At 43.5% G+C, this 21,423-nt stretch overlaps 1 protein-coding gene across 1 annotated transcript in view; it reads left to right on the forward strand.

Moving 5' to 3' along the window:
• The window catches only part of vit (vitrin), a 64,024-nt gene extending 42,804 nt beyond the window's left edge, over nucleotides 1-21,220 (forward strand). Inside the window, exons 10-15 of the mRNA XM_038982890.1 lie at nucleotides 5,962-6,030; nucleotides 6,365-6,512; nucleotides 12,294-12,397; nucleotides 15,548-15,774; nucleotides 15,907-16,420; nucleotides 21,028-21,220. Of these exons, the coding sequence (XP_038838818.1) occupies nucleotides 5,962-6,030; nucleotides 6,365-6,512; nucleotides 12,294-12,397; nucleotides 15,548-15,774; nucleotides 15,907-16,420; nucleotides 21,028-21,206 (1,241 nt within the window). The 3' untranslated portion in view covers nucleotides 21,207-21,220. The remainder of the gene's footprint in view (nucleotides 1-5,961; nucleotides 6,031-6,364; nucleotides 6,513-12,293; nucleotides 12,398-15,547; nucleotides 15,775-15,906; nucleotides 16,421-21,027) is intronic.
• The last annotated feature ends 203 nt before the right edge of the window (nucleotides 21,221-21,423 follow it).

The raw sequence follows: 21,423 nt of genomic DNA on the forward strand, positions 1-21,423 counted from the left end.
CTTGATCGCACACGCTTTTTCAGTTCTGCCCACAGATTTTCTATGGGATTGAGGTCAGGGCTTTGTGATGGCCACTCCAATATCTTGACTTTGTTGTCCTTAAGCCATTTTGCCATAACTTTGGAAGTATGCTTGGGGTCATTGTCCATTTGGAGGACCCATTTGCGACCAAGCTTTAACTTCCTGACTGATGTCTTGAGATGTTGCTTCAATATATCCACATAATTTTCCTACCTCATGATGCCATCTATTTTGTGAAGTGCACCAGTCCCTCCTGCAGCAAAGCACCCCCACAACATGATGCTGCCACCCCCGTGCTTCACAGTTGGGATGGTGTTCTTCAGCTTGCAAGAATCCCCCTTTTTCCTCCAAACATAACGATGGTCATTATGGCCAAACAGTTCTATTTTTGTTTCATCAGACCAGAGGACATTTCTCCAAAAAGTACGATCTTTTTTCCCATGTGCAGTTGCAAACCGTAGTCTGGCTTTTTTATGGCGGTTTTGGAGCGGTGGCTTCTTCCTTTCTGAGCGGCCTTTCAGGTTATGTCGATATAGGACTCGTTTTTACTGTGGATATAGATACTTTTGTACCTGTTTCCTCCAGCATCTTCACAAGGTCCTTTGCTGTTTTTCTGGGATTGATTTGCACTTTTTGCACCAAAGTACGTTCATCTCTAGGAGACAGAACGCGTCTCCTTCCTGAGCGGTATGACGCCTGCGTGGTCCAATGGTGTTTATACTTGCATACTATTGTTTGTACAGATGAATGTGGTACTTTCAGGCATTTGGAAATTGCGCCCAAGGATGAACCAGACGTGTGGAGGTCGACAATTTTCTTTTCTGAGGTCTTGGCTGATTTCTTTTGATTTTCCCATGATGTCAAGCAAAGAGGGACTGAGTTTGAAGGTAGGCCTTGAAATACATCCACAGGATGCCACCTCAAATTATGTCAATTAGCCTATCAGAAGCTTTTAAAGCCATAACATGATTTTCTGGAATTTTCCAAGCTGTTTAAAGGCACTGTCAACTTAGTGTATGTAAACTTCTGACCCACTGGAATTGTGATACAGTGAATTATAAGTTAAATAATCTGTCTGTAAACAATTGTTGGAAGAATTACTTGTGTCATGCACAAAGTAGATGTCCTAACGGACTTGCCAAAACTATAGTTTGTTAACAAGAAATTTGTGGAGTGGTAGAAAAACAAGTTTTAATGACTCCAACCTAAGTGTATGTAAACTTCTGACTTCAACTGTAGATTCGATGTTTGCAAAGATGGGAAGAGGTCTAGCCGAAATAAAGAGATGCTCTGCTTTTTTGACACCACACTCCAAAAAGCAAGTTCTGCAGGCTCTAGTTTTGTCTAATCTTGATTATTGTCCAGTCGTGTGGTCGAGTGCTGCAAGGAAATACCCAGTTAAGCTGCAGCTGGCCCAGAACAGAGCGTCACGTCTTGCTCTTCATTGTAATCAGAGGGCTGATATAAATACTATGCCAGCCAGTCTCTCTTGGCTAAGAGTTGAGGAGAGACTAACTGCATCACTTCTTCTTTTTATAAGAAACATTTAATGTGTTGAAAATCCCAAATTGTTTGCTTAGTCAACTTACACACACACACACACTTATCCCACCAGACATGCCACCAGGGGTCTTTTCACAGTCCCCAAATCCAGAACAAATTCAAGAAAGCATACAGTATTATATAGAGCCATTATTGCGTGGAACTTCCTTCCATCTCATATTGCTAAAATGAACACCAAACCTGGTTTAAAAAAACAGATAAAGCAACACCTCACGACACAATGCCTCTCCCCCTATTTGACCTACATAGTTTGTGTGTATGCATTGATATGTACTGTAGGCTACGTGTGCCTTTAAAATATACAGTATATATGTGTAGTTCTGTCCTTGAGCTGTTCTTGTCTATTGATGTTGATGTCATTCTGTATTATGTTTCATGTTTTGTGTGGAACCCCAGGAAGAGTAGCTGCTGCTTTTGCAACAGCTAATGGGGATCCTAATAAAATACCCCCCCCCCCCCAAAAAAAATACCCACCATCTTTTCCACCCATTGATTCGCCAAAAGGCTTGAATCCACCCTCTTCAAAAATCTCACTCTGGACCAAACCTATATTTTTCATAACCATGTCCATCAGGGCTCGGACTTCCAACTCATTTCACAGCACCTTCTACCCATTTCACAGCACCTCCTACCCATTTCACAGCACCTTCTACCCATTTCACAGCACCTTCTACCCATTTCACAGCACCTCCTACCCATTTCACAGCACCTCCTACCCATTTCACAGCACCTTCTGCCCATTTCACAGCACCTCCTACCCATTTCACAGCACCTTCTACCCATTTCACAGCACCTTCTACCCATTTCACAGCACCTCCTACCCATTTCACAGCACCTTCTACCCATTTCACAGCACCTTCTACCCATTTCACAACACCTTCTACCCATTTCACAGCACCTTCTACCCATTTCACAGCACCTTCTACCCATTTCACAGCACCTTCTACCCATTTCACAGCACCTTCTGCCCATTTCACAGCACCTTCTACCCATTTCACAGCACCTTCTACCCATTTCACAGCACCTCCTACCCATTTCACAGCACCTTCTATCCCTTCTACCCATTTCACAGCACCTTCTACCCATTTCACAGCACCTTCTACCCATTTCACAGCACCTTCTACCCATTTTACAACACCTTCTACCCATTTCACAGCACCTTCTACCCATTTCACAGCACCTTCTACCCATTTCACAGCACCTCCTACCCATTTCACAGCACCTCCTACCCATTTCACAGCACCTTCTACCCATTTCACAGCACCTTCTACCCATTTCACAACACCTTCTACCCATTTCACAACACCTTCTACCCATTTCACAGCACCTTCTACCCATTTCACAGCACCTTCTACCACTTCTACCCATTTCACAGCACCTCCTACCCATTTCACAGCACCTTCTACCCATTTCACAGCACCCCCCCCCCCCCCCCCAAAAAAAAAATACCCACCATCTTTTCCACCCATTGATTCGCCAAAAGGCTTGAATCCACCCTCTTCAAAAATCTCACTCTGGACCAAACCTATATTTTTCATAACCATGTCCATCAGGGCTCGGACTTCCAACTCATTTCACAGCACCTTCTACCCATTTCACAGCACCTCCTACCCATTTCACATCCCTTCTATCCCTTCTACCCATTTCACAGCACCTTCTACCCATTTCACAGCACCTCCTACCCATTTCACAGCACCTTCTACCCATTTCACAAAACCTTCTACCCATTTCACAGCACCTTCTATCCCTTCTACCCATTTCACAGCACCTTCTACTCATTTCACAGCACCTTCTACCCATTTCACAGCACCTTCTACCCATTTCACAACACCTTCTACCCATTTCACACAGCACCTTCTACCCATTTCACAACACCTTCTACCCATTTCACAACACCTTCTACCCATTTCACAGCACCTTCTACCCATTTCACAACACCTTCTACCCATTTCACAACACCTTCTACCCATTTCACAGCACCTTCTACCCATTTCACAGCACCTTCTACCCATTTCACAGCACCTCCTACCCATTTCACAGCACCTCCTACCCATTTCACAGCACCTTCTACCCATTTCACAGCACCTCCTACCCATTTCACAGCACCTTCTATCCCTTCTACCCATTTCACAGCAGCTTCTACCCATTTCACAGCACCTCCTACCCATTTCACAACACCTTCTACCCATTTCACAGCACCTTCTACCCATTTCACAGCACCTCCTACCCATTTCACAGCACCTTCTACCCGTTTCACAGCACCTCCTACCCATTTCACAGCACCTTCTACCCGTTTCACAGCACCTTCTACCCGTTTCACAGCACCTCCTACCCATTTCACAGCACCTTCTACCCATTTCACAACACCTTCTACCCATTTCACAACACCTTCTACCCATTTCACAGCACCTTCTACCCATTTCACAGCACCTTCTACCCATTTCACAGCACCTTCTACCCATTTCACAGCACCTTCTGCCCATTTCACAGCACCTTCTACCCATTTCACAGCACCTTCTACCCATTTCACAGCACCTCCTACCCATTTCACAGCACCTTCTATCCCTTCTACCCATTTCACAGCACCTTCTACCCATTTCACAGCACCTTCTACCCATTTCACAGCACCTTCTACCCATTTTACAACACCTTCTACCCATTTCACAGCACCTTCTACCCATTTCACAGCACCTTCTACCCATTTCACAGCACCTCCTACCCATTTCACAGCACCTCCTACCCATTTCACAGCACCTTCTACCCATTTCACAGCACCTTCTACCCATTTCACAACACCTTCTACCCATTTCACAACACCTTCTACCCATTTCACAGCACCTTCTACCCATTTCACAGCACCTTCTACCACTTCTACCCATTTCACAGCACCTCCTACCCATTTCACAGCACCTTCTACCCATTTCACAGCACCCCCCCCCCCCCCCCCAAAAAAAAAATACCCACCATCTTTTCCACCCATTGATTCGCCAAAAGGCTTGAATCCACCCTCTTCAAAAATCTCACTCTGGACCAAACCTATATTTTTCATAACCATGTCCATCAGGGCTCGGACTTCCAACTCATTTCACAGCACCTTCTACCCATTTCACAGCACCTCCTACCCATTTCACATCCCTTCTATCCCTTCTACCCATTTCACAGCACCTTCTACCCATTTCACAGCACCTTCTACCCATTTCACAGCACCTTCTACCCATTTCACAGCACCTCCTACCCATTTCACAGCACCTTCTACCCATTTCACAAAACCTTCTACCCATTTCACAGCACCTTCTATCCCTTCTACCCATTTCACAGCACCTTCTACTCATTTCACAGCACCTTCTACCCATTTCACAGCACCTTCTACCCATTTCACAACACCTTCTACCCATTTCACACAGCACCTTCTACCCATTTCACAACACCTTCTACCCATTTCACAACACCTTCTACCCATTTCACAGCACCTTCTACCCATTTCACAACACCTTCTACCCATTTCACAACACCTTCTACCCATTTCACAGCACCTTCTACCCATTTCACAGCACCTTCTACCCATTTCACAGCACCTCCTACCCATTTCACAGCACCTCCTACCCATTTCACAGCACCTTCTACCCATTTCACAGCACCTCCTACCCATTTCACAGCACCTTCTATCCCTTCTACCCATTTCACAGCAGCTTCTACCCATTTCACAGCACCTCCTACCCATTTCACAACACCTTCTACCCATTTCACAGCACCTTCTACCCATTTCACAGCACCTCCTACCCATTTCACAGCACCTTCTACCCGTTTCACAGCACCTCCTACCCATTTCACAGCACCTTCTACCCATTTCACAGCACCTCCTACCCATTTCACAGCACCTTCTACCCATTTCACAGCACCTTCTACCCGTTTCACAGCACCTCCTACCCGTTTCACAGCACCTCCTACCCATTTCACAGCACCTTCTACCCCTTCCATTTCACCTCCAGCACTCCGGCTCTGTTCCAAACTTGACAATACTCTTCCTCTCGCTAGTTGTCGCTGGCTCCAACAGATTCAAACTGATAAAGAAGTCCGTTGCATCCAACAACTCAGGCCTGGAAAACGATACCCACTAACCAGTTAAACAGAAACAGATATGGCTCACCAGGACCAGAACTTGAGGTCTCAAATATATAATGAATCCATCATTAGATGTGGTCTGTCATCTTGTGATGTCTCAGTTGGTAAAAGCATGATGACATTATGTACAGCATTGTCTTCTCTATGTGATGTTTGACATGCTTTTCATGTGCTCTGTCTGTCATCTTCTCTTCTGTCCGTCATCTTCTCTTCTGTCCGTCATCTTCTCTTCTGTCCGTCATCTTCTGTCTTCAGGTTTCAGTGTGAGAGAGCAGGACTCACTACCCCGGGCCGACCCAGAGCCTGTTACTCAGGGAGACCCAAGTATGTTCACAAACACACACACACACACACACACACACACACACACACACACACACACACACACACACACACACACACACACACACACACACACACACACACACACACACCCACACACACACACACACACACACACACACACACACACAATAGATGTCACAACTGCACAAACAGAACTGGGACTAGACTGGATAGCTGTTTATTATGTGTTATAACATATAAGCCCTATGATATCACATTGATTGATTGTAAGGTAGACATAGCGTGGTTAATGGACGGTAGTTCAAGTAATGGGATATCATATTGATTGATTGATTGGTTGATTGATTGGCAGACTGTAAAGTAGACATAGCATGGCTGATGGACGGTAGCTGGAGTATTGGGAAGCGTCGCTTTAAGATCCAGAAGGACTTCCTGGCTGAGGTGGCACAGGTCATCAACGTGGGCGTGGCCGGACCCATGATGGGCGTCATCCAATACGGGTAAGAAACCCCTAAATATATATACCATCCAATACGGGTAAGAAACCCCTAAATATATATACCATCCAATATGGGTAAGAAACCCCTAAATATATATACCATCCAATATGGGTAAGAAACCCCTAAATATATATACCATCCAATACGGGTAAGAAACCCCTAAATATATATACCATCCAATATGGGTAAGAAACCCCTAAATATATATACCATCCAATACGGGTAAGAAACCCCTAAATATATATACCATCCAATACGGGTAAGAAACCCCTAAATATATATACCATCCAATACGGGTAAGTAACCCCTAAATATATATACCATCTAATACGGGTAAGTAACCCCTAAATATATATACCATCCAATACGGGTAAGAAACCCCTAAATATATATACCATCCAATACGGGTAAGTAACCCCTAAATATATATACCATCCAATACGGGTAAGAAACCCCTAAATATATATACCATCCAATACGGGTAAGTAACCCCTAAATATATATACCATCTAATACGGGTAAGAAACCCCTAAATATATATACCATCTAATACGGGTAAGTAACCCCTAAATATATATACCATCTAATACGGGTAAGTAACCCCTAAATATATATACCATCCAATACGGGTAAATAACCCCTAAATATATATACCATCTAATACGGGTAAGTAACCCCTAAATATATATACCATCCAATACGGGTAAATAACCCCTAAATATATATACCATCTAATACGGGTAAGTAACCCCTAAATATATATACCATCCAATACGGATAAGTAACCCCTAAATATATATACCATCCAATACGGGTAAGAAACCCCTAAATATATATACCATCCAATACGGGTAAGTAAACCCTAAATATATATACCATCCAATACGGGTAAGAAACCCCTAAATATATATACCATCCAATACGGGTAAGTAAACCCTAAATATATATACCATCCAATACGGGTAAGAAACCCCTAAATATATATACCATCCAATACGGGTAAGTAACCCCTAAATATATATACCATCCAATACGGGTAAGTAACCCCTAAATATATATACCATCTAATACGGGTAAGAAACCCCTAAATATATATACCATCCAATATGGGTAAGAAACCCCTAAATATATATACCATCCAATACGGGTAAGTAACCCCTAAATATATATACCATCTAATACGGGTAAGAAACCCCTAAATATATATACCATCTAATACGGGTAAGTAACCCCTAAATATATATATCATCTAATACGGGTAAGTAACCCCTAAATATATATACCATCCAATACGGGTAAATAACCCCTAAATATATATACCATCCAATACGGGTAAGAAACCCCTAAATATATATACCATCCAATACGGGTAAGTAAACCCTAAATATATATACCATCCAATACGGGTAAGAAACCCCTAAATATATATACCATCCAATACGGGTAAGAAACCCCTAAATATATATACCATCCAATACGGGTAAGAAACCCCTAAATATATATACCATCCAATACGGGTAAGTAACCCCTAAATATATACCATCTAATACGGGTAAGTAACCCCTAAATATATATACCATCCAATACGGGTAAGAAACCCCTAAATATATATACCATCCAATACGGGTAAGAAACCCCTAAATATATATACCATCCAATACGAGTAAGTAACCCCTAAATATATATACCATCCAATACGGGTAAGAAACCCCTAAATATATATACCATCTAATACGGGTAAGTAACCCCTAAATATATATACCATCCAATACGGGTAAATAACCCCTAAATATATATACCATCTAATACGGGTAAGTAACCCCTAAATATATATACCATCCAATACGGGTAAATAACCCCTAAATATATATACCATCTAATACGGGTAAGTAACCCCTAAATATATATACCATCCAATACGGATAAGTAACCCCTACATATATATACCATCCAATACGGGTAAGAAACCCCTAAATATATATACCATCCAATACGGGTAAGTAAACCCTAAATATATATACCATCCAATACGGGTAAGAAACCCCTAAATATATATACCATCCAATACGGGTAAGTAAACCCTAAATATATATACCATCCAATACGGGTAAGAAACCCCTAAATATATATACCATCCAATACGGGTAAGTAACCCCTAAATATATATACCATCCAATACGGGTAAGTAACCCCTAAATATATATACCATCTAATACGGGTAAGAAACCCCTAAATATATATACCATCCAATATGGGTAAGAAACCCCTAAATATATATACCATCCAATACGGGTAAGTAACCCCTAAATATATATACCATCTAATACGGGTAAGAAACCCCTAAATATATATACCATCTAATACGGGTAAGTAACCCCTAAATATATATACCATCTAATACGGGTAAGTAACCCCTAAATAGATATACCATCCAATACGGGTAAATAACCCCTAAATATATATACCATCCAATACGGGTAAGTAACCCCTAAATATATATACCATCCAATACGGGTAAATAACCCCTAAATATATATACCATCCAATACGGGTAAGTAACCCCTAAATATATATACCATCCAATACGGATAAGTAACCCCTAAATATATATACCATCCAATACGGGTAAGAAACCCCTAAATATATATACCATCCAATACGGGTAAGAAACCCCTAAATATATATACCATCCAATACGGGTAAGAAACCCCTAAATATATATACCATCCAATACGGGTAAGTAAACCCTAAATATATATACCATCCAATACGGGTAAGAAACCCCTAAATATATATACCATCCAATACGGGTAAGTAACCCCTAAATATATATACCATCCAATACGGGTGAGTAAACCCTAAATATATATACCATCTAATATGGATAATTAACCCCTAAATATATATACCATCTAATACGGGTAAGTAACCCCTAAATATATATACCATCTAATACGGGTAAGTAACCCCTAAATATATATACCATCCAATACGGGTAAGTAACCCCTAAATATATATACCATCTAATACGGGTAAGTAACCCCTAAATATATATACCATCTAATACGGGTAAGTAACCCCTAAATATATATACCATCCAATACGGGTAAATAACCCCTAAATATATATACCATCCAATACGGGTAAGTAACCCCTAAATATATATACCATCCAATACGGATAAGTAACCCCTAAATATATATACCATCCAATACGGGTAAGAAACCCCTAAATATATATACCATCCAATACGGGTAAGTAAACCCTAAATATATATACCATCCAATACGGGTAAGAAACCCCTAAATATATATACCATCCAATACGGGTAAGTAAACCCTAAATATATATACCATCCAATACGGGTAAGAAACCCCTAAATATATATACCATCCAATACGGGTAAGTAACCCCTAAATATATATACCATCCAATACGGGTGAGTAAACCCTAAATATATATACCATCTAATATGGATAATTAACCCCTAAATATATATACCATCTAATACGGGTAAGTAACCCCTAAATATATATACCATCTAATACGGGTAAGTAACCCCTAAATATATATACCATCCAATACGGGTAAGTAACCCCTAAATATATATACCATCTAATACGGGTAAGTAACCCCTAAATATATATACCATCTAATACGGGTAAGTAACCCCTAAATATATATACCATCCAATACGGGTAAGTAACCCCTAAATATATATACCATCTAATACGGGTAAGTAACCCCTAAATATATATACCATCTAATACGGGTAAGTAACCCCTAAATATATATACCATCCAATACGGGTGAGTAACCCCTAAATATATATACCATCTAATACGGGTAAGTAACCCCTAAATATATATACCATCCAATACGGGTAAGTAACCCCTAAATATATATACCATCTAATACGGGTAAGTAACCCCTAAATATATATACCATCTAATACGGGTAAGTAACCCCTAAATATATATACCATCCAATACGGGTAAGTAACCCCTAAATATATATACCATCTAATACGGGTAAGTAACCCCTAAATATATATACCATCTAATACGGGTAAGTAAACCCTAAATATATATACCATCCAATACGGGTGAGTAACCCCTAAATATATATACCATCCAATACGGGTAAGTAAACCCACTGAAAACCTGTGGTTTGAATTTAAGAGGACAGTCCATAAGAACAGAGGAAGGATATCAAGGATCTCTGGAAGGATTCTGTATGGAGGACTGGTCTAACATCCCTTCCAATGTGATCTAGAATCTCATAAAACCTTTTAGAAAAAGGCTCAGTGTCATTATCCTTGCAAAGTGAGTTATTGAAAGGTATTGAAAACAGGGGTGCCAATCATTTTTGAGCCCTATCATTTTAAGAAAGGAAAAAAAATATTACTTGTTGAACAAAATCTATTTCGCTGAGCAATTGTATTAGTATAAAATATAATTTTCTACACCAAAAAAATGCATACATCCGGCCGTGATTGGGAGTCCCGTAGGGCGGCACACAATTGGCCCAGTGTCGTCCGGGTTTGGCCGGCGTAGGGCGTCGTTGTAAATACGAATTTGTTCTTAATTGACTTGCCTAGTTAAATGAAGGTTACACACACATACAGTACAGCTCAGTATTTGTATCATTTATTTGATCCAGTCTTTATCAAGGGTGTCAATAATTATGGACCTGACAGGTAAGTCTATGGGGTAATCTAACCTCACTGAACCTGTGGCTACCCACCGGGCGCAGACGTCAATTCAATGTCTATTCCACGTTGGTTCAACCAGTGTGCCCAGTGGGCATGGCATTCTCTTAGGTTCTCTCCTCTCTCTGCCCTCTCCTCCTCTCTCTGCCCTCTCCTCCTCTCTCTGCCCCCTCCTCCTCTCTCTGCCCCCTCCTCCTCTCTCTGCCCTCTCCTCCTCTCTCTGTCCTCCTCCTCTCTCTGCCCTCCTCCTCTCTCTGCCCCCTCCTCCTCTCTCTGCCCTCTCCTCCTCTCTCTGCCCTCTCCTCCTCTCTCTGTCCTCCTCCTCTCTCTGTCCTCCTCCTCTCTCTGCCCTCCTCCTCTCTCTGCCCTCTCCTCCTCTCTCTGCCCTCTCCTCCTCTCTCTGTCCTCCTCCTCTCTCTGTCCTCCTCCTCTTTCTGCCCTCCTCCTCTCTCTGCCCCCTCCTCCTCTCTCTCCCCCCTCCTCCTCTCTCTGCCCTCTCCTCCTCTCTCTGCCCCCTCCTCCTCTCTCTGCCCCCTCCTCCTCTCTCTGCCCCCTCCTCCTCTCTCTGCCCTCTCCTCCTCTCTCTGCCCTCTCCTCCTCTCTCTGTCCTCCTCCTCTCTCTGTCCTCCTCCTCTCTCTGCCCTCTCCTCCTCTCTCTGCCCCCTCCTCCTCTCTCTGCCCCCTCCTCCTCTCTCTGCCCCCTCCTCCTCTCTCTGCCCCCTCCTCCTCTCTCTGCCCCCTCCTCCTCTCTCTGCCCCCTCCTCCTCTCTCTGCCCCCTCCTCCTCTCTCTGCCCCCTCCTCCTCTCTCTGCCTCAATCTGTTTCTTCTCTTCTCGTCCTTTCTCTGCCCCCTCCTCCTCTCTCTGCCCCCTCCTCCTCTCTCTGTCCTCCTCCTCTTTCTGCCCTCCTCCTCTCTCTGCCCCCTCCTCCTTTCTCTGCCCCCTCCTCCTCTCTCTGCCCCCTCCTCCTCTCTCTGCCTCAATCTGTTTCTTCTCTTCTCGTCCTTTCTCTTTCTCGTTCCTTCCTTTCTCAAATGCATGTTGTTGTTATTGTCGTTATTATCGCTACAGAGATGATCCGGTGACAGAGTTCAGTCTCAAGGCCTATACAAACTCCAGAGAGCTGAAACCTGCCGTAGACAAGATCACACAGAAGGGAGGGATGTCCAACGTGGGTGAGTTGGTGAATAAATTAATGAGTAAAAACCTGTATTGTACCAAAATCATTAAAATAATATATAAAATAGTACACACGGGCATAACAATCAATGACAGAACAACATACAGGTATAAGATATTTAGTAAAGAGCAGAGCCAGCCTTTACAGTGACCTAGCCCAGGGATTCCAACATTGGGGAACATCCCGCCTTGTGTGTTCTACTACCGACAACTTTCAAGAGGAAGTTTAAAGCTGGACTGACTTCCTTAAAAAAAGTTTTTAAAATAAAATTGGGAACCACTGACCTAGTCTACACTCTTAGAAAGGTGCCTCCTTCCAGTTCTCTGCTGCCAATGACTGGAACGAACTGCAAAAATCACTGAAGCTGGAGACTCATCTCTCCCTCACTAGCTTTAAGCACCAGCTGTGAGAGCAGATCACTGCACATAGCCCATCTGTAAATAGCCCATTCAACTACCTCATCCCCATACTGTTATTTATCTTGCTCCTTTGCACCCCAGTATCTCTACTTGCACACTCATCTTCTGCACATCTGTCACTCCAGTGTTTAATTGCTATATTGTAATTATTTCGCCACTATGGCCTATTTATTGCCTTACCTCCCTAATCCTACCTCATTTCCACACAAACTGTACATAGATGTTTCTATTGTGTTATTGACTGTATGTTTGTTTATTCCATGTGTAACTCTGTTGTTGTATGTGTCGAACTGCTTTGCTTTATCTTGGCCAGGTCGCAGTTGTAAATGAGAACTTGTTCTCAACTTGCCTACCTGGTTAAATAAAGGTGAAATAAAAAATAAATATCTAAAACCTAAAAGGGTTCTTGGACTGTCCCCATAGGAGAACCCTTTTTGGTTCTGGGTAGAGGGGTTCTACATGGAACCCAAAAGGGTTCTACCTGGAACCAAAAACTGTTATCCTATGGGGACAGCCGAAGAACCCTTTTTTCTAAGAGTTTACAGCAAAGCCAGAAGGCACCATGGCCACAAGACCGCACACTTAAGTGCGAAAGTGAAAAAGGGACACAATTATCGCTTGTTTCACAAAATCTTTACCATATTTTCACATGCCCCGAGAGACTGTAGTTAAATCTAAATCCGACCCTAGACACTGTGAGTTAAATAACAGTGTTTAACTCCTGGCCTCCTGACAAAAGGCATTTGGTTCTACCAGCATTGACTGGCTAGGGGTCAGACTACTGTCAGGAAGCGATGGTTTCCTTTAATTTGATGCCTCGTGCGGTCTTTGTGACTCTGCTAAACATTGCAGTTGGATACAAATAGGGTTGTGTGCGTTTACAGAATATAACATCCCCCCTCTAATCAGTGTGCCAGTTAGCCATTGCATTTGTCTCCGTTCTCATCAGCAACATATATCTTCACAATATACATCACAGATGTTTCTACTTTTCGGTAGTTATGTATCCTTTACTTAACCAGGGAAGTCACATTGAGATTGCCATGTTTTTCCACGTGAAACCCCTGGCCAAGAGAGTACGGACCACCAACAATGAGATGCAAGATGATCAACCGCTTCTGCTTTCTAAACAGATACTGTAATATCACATCTTCTCAGTCAACTTAGCTGGTTAAATAAAGAAATGGGCTACTGGTAACAGGTGTACCTACCACTTCTTAGATTAGAACACTTAGTGGGAGGCAGTTTAGAACAAAAACATTCCATTTTAAAATGGGCTCCGTTGTGTGCATGTGTTTACAGAAACGTATTGTGTGTTTTATATCTCTGTCTGTATTAACCACCTCTCTGCTGCCCCCTGCTGTACTCCTAGGGAAGGCCCTCTCCTGTACGCTATATATACACATAAGTATGTGGACACCCCTTCAAATTAGTGGATTCGGCTATTTCAGCCACACACATTGCTGACAGGTGTATAAAATCGACCACACAGCCAGCCATGCAATCTCCATAGACAAACATTGGCAGTAGAATGGCCTTACAGAAGAACTCAGTGACTTTCAACGTAGCACCGTCATAGGATGCCACTTTTCCAACAAGTCAGTTTGTCACATTTCTGCACTGCTAGAGCTGCCCGGTCAACTGTAAGTGCTGTTATTGTGAAGTGGAAACGTCTAGGAGCAACAACGGCTCAGCTGCAAAGTGGTAGGCCACACAAGCCCACAGAATGGGACCGTCGAGTGCTGAAGCGCGTAAAAATCATCTGTCCTCGGTTGTAACACTCACTACAGAGCTCCAAACTGCCTCTGGAAGCAACGTCAGCACAAGAACTGTTCGTCGGGAGCTTCATGAAATGGGTTTCCATGGCAGAGCAGCCGCACACAAGCCTAAGATCACCATGCGCAATGCTAAGTGTCGGCTGGAGGGGTGTAAAGCTCTCTGACATTGGACTCTAGAGCAGTGTTCTCTGGAGTGATGAATCACACTTCACCAGCTGGCAGTCCGATGGATGAATCTGGGTTTGGTGGATGCCAGGAGAACGCTACCTGCCCCAATGCATAGTGCCAACTGTAAAGTTTGGTGGAGGAGGAATAATGGTCTGGGACTGTTTTTCATGGTTCGGGCCCCTTAGTTCCAGTGAAGGGAAATCTTATCACTACAGCATACAATGACATTCTAGATGATTCTGTGTTCCAACTTTATGGCAACAGCTTTCCTGTTTCAGCATGACAATGCCTCAGTGCACAAAGCGAGCTCCAAACAGAAATGGTTTGTTGAGATCCGTGTGGAAGAACTTGACTGGCCTGCACAGAGCCCTGACCTCAACCCCATCAAACACCTTTGGGAGTGAATTGAAACGCCGACTGAGCCAGGCCTAACCACTCAACATCAGTGCCCGACCTCACTAATGCTCGTGGCAGAATAGAAGCAAGTCCCAGCAGCAATGTTCTAACATCTAGTGGAAAGCCTTCCCAGAAGACTGAAGGCTGTTATAGCAGCAAAAAAAGGGGGGACCAACTCCATATTAATGATTTTGGAATGAGATGTTTGACGAGCAGGTGTCCACATACTTTTGATCATTGTAGTGTACTTCAGCTGTCTGTCTGCCTGCCTGCTTCTCTGCTGCCCCCTGGTATTCTCCTAGGGAAGGCCCTCTGCTATAAAAACAAACATTACTTCAGCTGTTTGTCTGTTAAGTGCTCTGCTGCCCCCTGGTGTTCTCCTAGGGAAGGCCCTCTCCTATATCAACAAACATTACTTCAGCGACGCCAACGGTAACCGGGGCGGAGCGCCCAACGTGGCTGTGGTTCTGGTAGACGGCTGGCCCACCGACAAGGTAGAGGAGGCATCACGCCAGGCCAGAGAGTCTGGTATCAACATCTTCTTTGTGACCATCGAGGGACCCGACGAGAACGAGAAGCAGAATGTGGTGGAGCCGAATTTTGTGGACAAGGTATATAGAGACGATGGTCACCGGGTCACCCCTGGCTATGTTAACACATACAGCTGATTCCAATTCACTCACAATTTGAGCCCTGTCCCTTCATGAAACCCAACCACCTCATCTTCTCTCATCTCTCAACAGGCGGTGTGTCGAACCAACGGTTTCTACTCCCTACCCGTGTCGAGCTGGTTCGCCCTGCGGAAGGCAGTCCAACCCCTTGTCAAGCGAGTGTGCGACACCGACCGTCTCGTCTGCAGCAAGACCTGCCTTAACGCTAACGACATCGCCTTCGTCATCGACGGATCCAGCTCTGTGGGCACCGGGAACTTCCGGACCGTCCTGCAGTTCGTCGCTAACATCACGCGGGAGTTTGAGATATCGGACACGGACACACGAGTCGGCGCAGTGCAGTATACGTACGAACAACGGCTGGAGTTTGCCTTCGGACAACACAACAACAAGGCTGATCTGCTTAATGCCATAAAGAGGATTAATTACTGGAGCGGCGGGACCAGTACTGGAGCGGCTATCACCTACGCAGCAGAGCAGCTGTTCAGCAAGTCCAAACCCAACAAACGCAAGATCATGATCGTTATCACCGACGGGAGGAGCTACGATGATGTCAGAGCTCCAGCGTTGGCCGTCCATCGCCAAGGTGAGGGGTCAGAGGTTAGAGGTTGATTGGTGTGGTCAGAAAATCTGGCCAATGGGGGGGAAAGCTCCTCTTTAAGAAAAAGCATCTCGATATGAAGGTAATTTAGCATCATACTGGTGGATAATTTTGGATTGCTATTTTATTATTTCTTCATATGGGAAACTAATTAAAGCTACGTTGGTGTGAAACCAAGTTGAAATGTAATGAAAGCTAAAGTGGTGTGAAACCAAATTGAAATGTAATGAAAGCTAAGTTGGTGTGAAACCAAATTGAAATGTAATGAAAGCTAAATTGGTGTGAAACCAAATTGAAATGTAATGAAAGCTACGTTGGTGTGAAACCAAATTGAAATGTAATGAAAGCTAAAGTGGTGTGAAACCAAATTGAAATGTAATGAAAGCTAAGTTGGTGTGAAACCAAATTGAAATGTAATGAAAGCTAAGTTGGTGTGAAACCAAGTTGAAATGTAATGAAAGCTAAGTTGGTGTGAAACCAAATTGAAATGTAATGAAAGCTAAGTTGGAGTGAAACCAAATTGAAATGTAATGAAAGCTAAGTTGGAGTGAAACCAAATTGAAATGTAATGAATGCTACGTTGGTGTGAAACCAAGTTGAAATGAAATGAATGAAAACTAAACTGAACAAAAATATAACTGCAACACGCAACAATTCCAAAGAGTTACAACTCATATGAGGAAATCAGTTAATTGAAATAAATTCATTAGGCCCTAATCTATGGATTTCACATGACTGGGAATACAGATATACATCTGTTGGTCACAGATACACTATATACAAAAGGTATGTGGACACCCCATCAAATTAGTGGACTCGGCTATTTCAGCCACACCCGTTGCTGACAGGTGCATTGAATTGAGCACACAGCCATGCAATCTCCATAGACAAACATTGGCAGTAGAATGGCCTTACTGAAGAGCTCAGTGACCTTCAACGTGGCACCGTCATAGGATGCCACCATTCCAACAAGTCAGTTTGTCAAATATCTGCCCTGCTAGAGCTTCCCCGGTCAACTGTAAGTGCTGTTATTGTGAAGTGGAAACCTCTAGGAGCAACAACGGCTCAGCCGCGAAGTGGTAGGCCACAAGCTCACAGAATGGGACAGCTAAGTGCTGATGCACGTAGCGCGTAAAAATCGTCTGTCCTCGGTTGTAAAAAATGTTAATGTTAAAAAAATGCCTCTGGATGCAATGTCGGCACAAGAACTGTTAGTCGGAAGCTTCATGAAATGGGTTTCCATGGCAAAGCAACCACACACAAGCCTAAGATCACCATGCACATGCCAAGCGTCAGCTGGAGTGGTGTAACGCCCGCCGCCATCGGACGCTTCACCATCTGGCAGCCCGACGGACGAATTTGGCTTTTGTGGATGCCAGGAGAACACTACCTGCCCCAATCCATAGTGCCAACTGTAAAGTTTGGTGGAGGAGGAATAATGGTCTGGGGCTGTTTTTCATGGTTCCTCACTGGTTCCTCAGTGCACAAAGTGAGGTCCACACAGAAATGGTTTGTTGAGATCGGTGTGGAAGAACTTGACTGGCCAGCACAGAGCCCTGACCTCAACCCCATCGAACACCTTCGGGATGAATTGGAACACAGACTGCGAGCCAGGCCTAATCACCCAACATCAGTGCCTGACCTCACTAATGCTCTCGTGGCTGAATGGAAGCAAGTCCTCGCAGCAATGTTCCAACATCTAGTGGAAAGCCTTCCCAGAAGAGTGGAGGCTGTTATAGCAGCAATGTTCCAACATCTGGTGGAAAGCCTTCCCAGAAGAGTGGAGGCTGTTATAGCAGCAATGTTCCAACATCTGGTGGAAAGCCTTCCCAGAAGAGTGGAGGCTGTTATAGCAGCAATGTTCCAACATCTAGTGGAAAGCCTTCCCAGAAGAGTGGAGGCTGTTATAGCAGCAATGTTCCAACATCTGGTGGAAAGCCTTCCCAGAAGAGTGGAGGCTGTTATAGCAGCAATGTTCCAACATCTAGTGGAAAGCCTTCCCAGAAGAGTGGAGGCTGTTATAACATCTAGTGGAAAGCCTTCCCAGAAGAGTGGAGGCTGTTATAGCAGCAATGTTCCAACATCTGGTGGAAAGCCTTCCCAGAAGAGTGGAGGCTGTTATAGCAGCAATGTTCCAACATCTGGTGGAAAACCTTCCCAGAAGAGTGGAGGCTGTTATAGCAGCAATGTTCCAACATCTAGTGGAAAGCCTTCCCAGAAGAGTGGAGGCTGTTATAGCAGCAATGTTCCAACATCTAGTGGAAAGCCTTCCCAGAAGAGTGGAGGCTGTTATAGCAGCAATGTTCCAACATCTAGTGGAAAGCCTTCCAGAAGAGTGGAGGCTGTTATAGCAGCAATGTTCCAACATCTAGTGGAAAGCCTTCCCAGAAGAGTGGAGGCTGTTATAGCAGCAATGTTCCAACATCTAGTGGAAAGCCTTCCCAGAAGAGTGGAGGCTGTTATAGCAGCAATGTTCCATCATCTAGCGGAAAGCCTTCCCAGAAGAGTGGAGGCTGTTATAGCAGCAAAGGGGGGACCATCTCCATATTAACGCCCATGATTTTGGAATGAGATGTTTGACGAGCAGGTGTCCACATACTTTTGGTCATGTAGTGTGTGTGGCTTGTTTCTAAGCTAAGTGAAAACAGGTTTTTAGCAAATGATTTACCTAAGTATTCAGACCCTTTGCTATGAGTGTCGAAATTGAGCTCAATTTGCATCCTGTTACCATTGATCATCCTTGATGTTTCTACAACTTGATTGGAGTCCACCTGTGGTAAATTCAATTGATTGGACATGATTTGGAAAGGCACACACCTGTCTATATAAGGTCCCACAGTTGACAGTACGTGTCAGAGCAAAAGCCAAGCCATGAGGTCAAAGGAATTCTCTGTAGAACTCTGAACTCAGGATTGTGTCGAGGCACAGATCTGGGGAAGGGTACCAAAAAATGTCTGCAGCATTGAAGGTCCCCAAGAATACAGTCATTCTTAAATGTTAGAAGTGTGGAACCATCAAGACAAGGGCCCTGGTCAGGGAGGTGACCAGAACCCGATGGTCTCTCAGACAGAGTTAATCTGTGGAGAAGGGAGAACCTTCTAGAAGGACAACTCTCTCTGCAGCACCAATCAGGCCTTTATGGTAGAGTGGCCAGATGGAAGCCACTCCTCAGTAAAATTAGTTTGCTAAAAGGCACCTAAAGGACTCTCAGACCATGAGAAACAAGATTCTCTGGTCTGATGAAACCAAGATTGAACTCTTTGGCCTGAATGCTAAGCATCACATCAGGAGGAAACCTGGCACCATCCCTATGATGAAGCATGGTGGTGGCAGCATCATGCTGTGGGGATGTTTTTCAGCGGCAGGGACTGGGAGACTAGTTAGGATCGAGGGAAAGATGAACGGAGCAAAGTACAGAGAGATCCTTGATGAAAACCTGCTCCAGAGCGCTCAGGACCTCAGACTGGGGCGAAGGTTTGACCCTAAGCACACAGCCAAGACAACTCAAGAGTGGCTTCGGGACAAGTCTCTGAATGTCCTTCTGGCCCAGCCAGAGCCCAGACCTGAAGCCGATTGAACATCTCTGGAGAGACCTGAAAATAGCTGTGCAGCAACGCTACCAATCAAACCTGACAGAGCTTGAGAAGATCTGCAAAGAAGAATGGGAGAAACTGCCCAAATACAGGTGTGCCAAGCTTGTAGCGTCATACCCAAGAAGACTCAAGGCTGTAATCGCTGACAAAGGCGCTTCAACAAAGTACTGAGTAAAGGGTCTGAATACTTGCATTAAAAATAAAAAACTGAAATTACATTTACATATTTGCTTTGTCATTATGGGGATAACAAAAAAAACTATTTAATCAATTTTAGAATAAGGCTGTAACAAAATGTGGAAAAATTCAAGGGGTCTGAATACTTTCTGAATGCACTGTATATTTTTTCAAATAACTGGCCTTTTATCTGGCTGGCAAAATCTTTACGAACAAATCGGTTAAAAAACATGTGCTGCCCTCCGTCGATTTCTGAAATCCCGATGTGGCCCACTCCCGGTCTAATCTAACCCAGTTGTTATAGTCTAGTTGTTATGGGATTTTTATGAATAAATGACTAAAATATGTATACATTTGACTTAGATGTTACTGTATGAATGAAACGTATTATAATCATAATGCTGAGTGTAATATGTTCCTTGTTAGAAAGAATAGGTTTATCTTCAGACAGGCTAGAATGATGTATCTACCCAGGGAGGGGAAAGACCTTGGGTTGGTTGCAGATAGTTTAACAGGTGGCAGACAGTAATGAGAACGCTAACTATACTGCCATTGTATCCGAGAGGAGGATGGACATTAAAACCTATGACATCATCTTTATTATATAACCTGATGTAAAATGTATTATGATCAGTACTCTCGAGAATAAACGCTATTGATTGATTGATTTTGAGACTGGTTTCTGTCCATTTAATGCTGATAATTAATAATTAATTAATAATTATCTTACAAATTGTGTTTTAATTGAATTGGTTGATAACATAGGAATTAAATTCCTTTATCACTAGTCCCTAACTACCCGTCTCTCTTCTCTCTCTCCAGGTGTGATAGCCTACTCCATCGGCATCGCCTGGGCAGCGCAGGACGAGCTGGAGTACATCGCCACCGACCCCGACAAGGAGCACTCCTACTTCGTAGATGAGTTTGACAGCCTCTACAAGTTCGTCCCCAAGGTGGTCAATAACATCTGTCAGGAGTTCAACTCACAGCCACGCAACTGAGCTGAACAGGGAGGGCACCTTATTCCCTATATAGTGCACTACTTTTTGAATAAAGGCCCCTAGGGCCATAGGCCCACCTTGCTTACGTACACCTATACTTATAAATCTGTGCTTACATATCAAGGAAGGAAGGATACATTTGTAAAGTTTTGAAACAGGGGCTGTCGATGGAGTAGCGAGGGGGTTAGATATTTTATTAGGATCCCCATAAGCTAAT

The sequence above is a fragment of the Salvelinus namaycush genome, unplaced genomic scaffold (genome assembly GCF_016432855.1).
Source record: "Salvelinus namaycush isolate Seneca unplaced genomic scaffold, SaNama_1.0 Scaffold1334, whole genome shotgun sequence".
In the NCBI taxonomy this organism is placed as follows: Eukaryota; Metazoa; Chordata; class Actinopteri; order Salmoniformes; family Salmonidae; genus Salvelinus; species Salvelinus namaycush.